The sequence below is a fragment of the Amphimedon queenslandica genome, unplaced genomic scaffold (genome assembly GCF_000090795.2).
Source record: "Amphimedon queenslandica unplaced genomic scaffold, v1.1 AMPQUscaffold_11425, whole genome shotgun sequence".
NCBI lineage: Eukaryota > Metazoa > Porifera > Demospongiae > Haplosclerida > Niphatidae > Amphimedon > Amphimedon queenslandica.
The window spans coordinates 4,197-6,381 of NW_003548333.1; the positions used below are offsets into that span (position 1 = coordinate 4,197).

The 2,185-nt window shown below is 37.0% G+C and overlaps 2 protein-coding genes across 3 annotated transcripts in view; both read left to right on the forward strand.

The window, feature by feature from the left end:
- LOC105315209 (transient receptor potential cation channel subfamily A member 1 homolog) overlaps window positions 1-603 on the forward strand; it is a 2,816-nt gene extending 2,213 nt beyond the window's left edge. For both annotated transcript variants that reach the window (XM_020005432.1, XM_020005433.1), the window contains one exon: window positions 121-603. In XM_020005432.1, the coding sequence (XP_019860991.1) occupies window positions 121-366 (246 nt within the window). In that variant the 3' untranslated portion in view covers window positions 367-603. The remainder of the gene's footprint in view (window positions 1-120) is intronic.
- A 244-nt stretch (window positions 604-847) lies between these two features.
- The window catches only part of LOC100640344 (RING finger protein 121-like), a gene marked incomplete at its 3' end in the record, with an annotated part of 3,750 nt that continues 2,412 nt past the window's right edge, over window positions 848-2,185 (forward strand). The window contains exons 1-2 of the mRNA XM_020005434.1: window positions 848-915; window positions 969-1,030. Of these exons, the coding sequence (XP_019860993.1) occupies window positions 877-915; window positions 969-1,030 (101 nt within the window). The remainder of the gene's footprint in view (window positions 916-968; window positions 1,031-2,185) is intronic.

The window sequence follows — 2,185 nt, forward strand, 5'->3', positions numbered from 1 at the left end:
TATAAATCCACATGCTAACCATGTGAAGCAAAAATTTTGTCAAACAAAAATGCCTGACAAATTTAAAGAAATTTTTAACTGACGAAAATTTGGAGCTATATGTTAGTTTATTTAATACAGGCAACTGTAACTGATGTTGAGAATCAGATCAAACCGTTATATGAAGTGAAGAACCAATGCAGTTCGGTATCTCAGAAAATATGTTTGGTATCTGAGGAGGTGAAGGGTCTACGCAATTCAGTTACTTCAGTATCTCAGGAGGTGAAGGATCTACGCAGTTCAATGGATCAGTTGTTAGCTATTGTTAACAGTATAAAGAATGAAAGAGTAGGAGGAGGAGGTGGAGTACTAGGAGAAGAGAGTTAACTTTAACTTTAAATTTTATTGTGTGGAATTTATATTTTAATGCTGAACTTTTTATATTTTGTTTGTCTGCATGCCATCCCCAGTTATTATTTCTTATTGCTAATAATAATAATAATAATATAGATCTAGTTTTTATTTTGTGTGTCTCCTTATTGCTATTACTGATTAACTTGTGTGCTGTCATTTGCAACAACAGTGCTTATTTTTATTTGTGATGGTAAATTGCTATTGTCAAAATTTGTCATCATGATGTGATCCATGCACATGGCCACAAATTCTAGTAAAGACACTACAACTAATAGAGCCATAATATCTCGGTATTGGTTTGCGATGTACATGTTACGTCACCGGATGATAGAGGAGAAGCACATTGCTGAAATTATAGTTTGCAGGCCATACAGGAGTTTAATTGAATTCTGACATGTGTGATGGGTGGAGTTTGAATAGTTAGCATTCAAACTCCGCCCATTACACATATACATGTTGTTAAAACTTAAAAATTCAAAAATAATGTCAGAAGCTACATTGTCTACCCATTCCACTGTTGCAGTAAGTAGCAGCTGCTATATATTCATTCATGTATACTGTTGTATCGTTACTAGTCTACATCTTTTGATTGGGACAAGATAGAATGGTCTAAATTCAGTCCTGAGGAGAGACACAGGTTTGATGTAGTTCAGTTGTTGTATTATGAATAAATTAAGTATAGGTTATACACCGAGGTCGAGGTTTCTATGGGATTTATTTACCGAGGGACGTATTCCCGAGGTAAATAAACCCATAGCAACCGAGACCGAGGTGTATAACAGACTTCTACCATGCCAAACCAGTTACAAACAGGTTTATTTCATTGCTTAGCAACCAGTAAATCTTTAAAAGTAGCTAGACTTCAGACACAGCGATGGAAGTAAGAGCAAAGGGGGTCATTTCAGCTGCTCTTTCCTCTACTCTTTCTCGATCTTCACCTATACTTCCCCCCTCTCTTTCTCAATCTTCAATTAAGGCCGGGCCTGTATTATCGCCACGCCCCATCAAGCGGTTTTTACCTCCCACATCCGAAGATTACCTACGCAAAGTCCAAGAAAATGCAATCCCGCAATCCACTGCAAAGTCCACTTCCTGGACTTTAAATATATGGAAGGAATGGGCAGACAACAGAAAGACACTTGGTCATGATTTCCCTGGAGCACCACATTTGTTGCAAATGCATGAACTAAATAATTGGATGAGTAAATTTATAGTTGAAATAAGGAGGAAGGATGGGAAAGAATACCCTGCTAGTACTCTATATCAAATATGCTGTGGGATTATGCGACATCTAAGGCAGTTCTACCCTTCATTGAACTTTTTTACCATGCCAGAATTCGATAGCACAAAGAAGACTTTGGACGGTGAGATGAAACGAATTAAAGCAGCCACAACATATATAAAAAAACAAGCAGAACCGATTACAATGAACGAGGAAAAGTGGCTATGGGAAAAGGGAATGCTGGGTGAAGGTTCACCACATAAATTACTTGAAACAATGATATTCATGTGTGGCATTTACTTTGCATTGAGGAGTGGTCAAGAGCACAGAGATTTGAGGTTTAGCCAAATCAAACTCAAAGAGATTGACGGGAAAAAATGTCTCATATACACCGAGAATGTATCAAAAAACAATTCAGGTGGTATAAAACATCGAAAATTGGAACCTAAGACAGTGACTCATTATGAAAATCTACATGATAAAACAAAATGTTTTGTATACTACTACGAGAAGTACATTCAACGATGTCCTCCAGCAGCTATAGAGAAAGATCTTGCGTTTTATCTCACT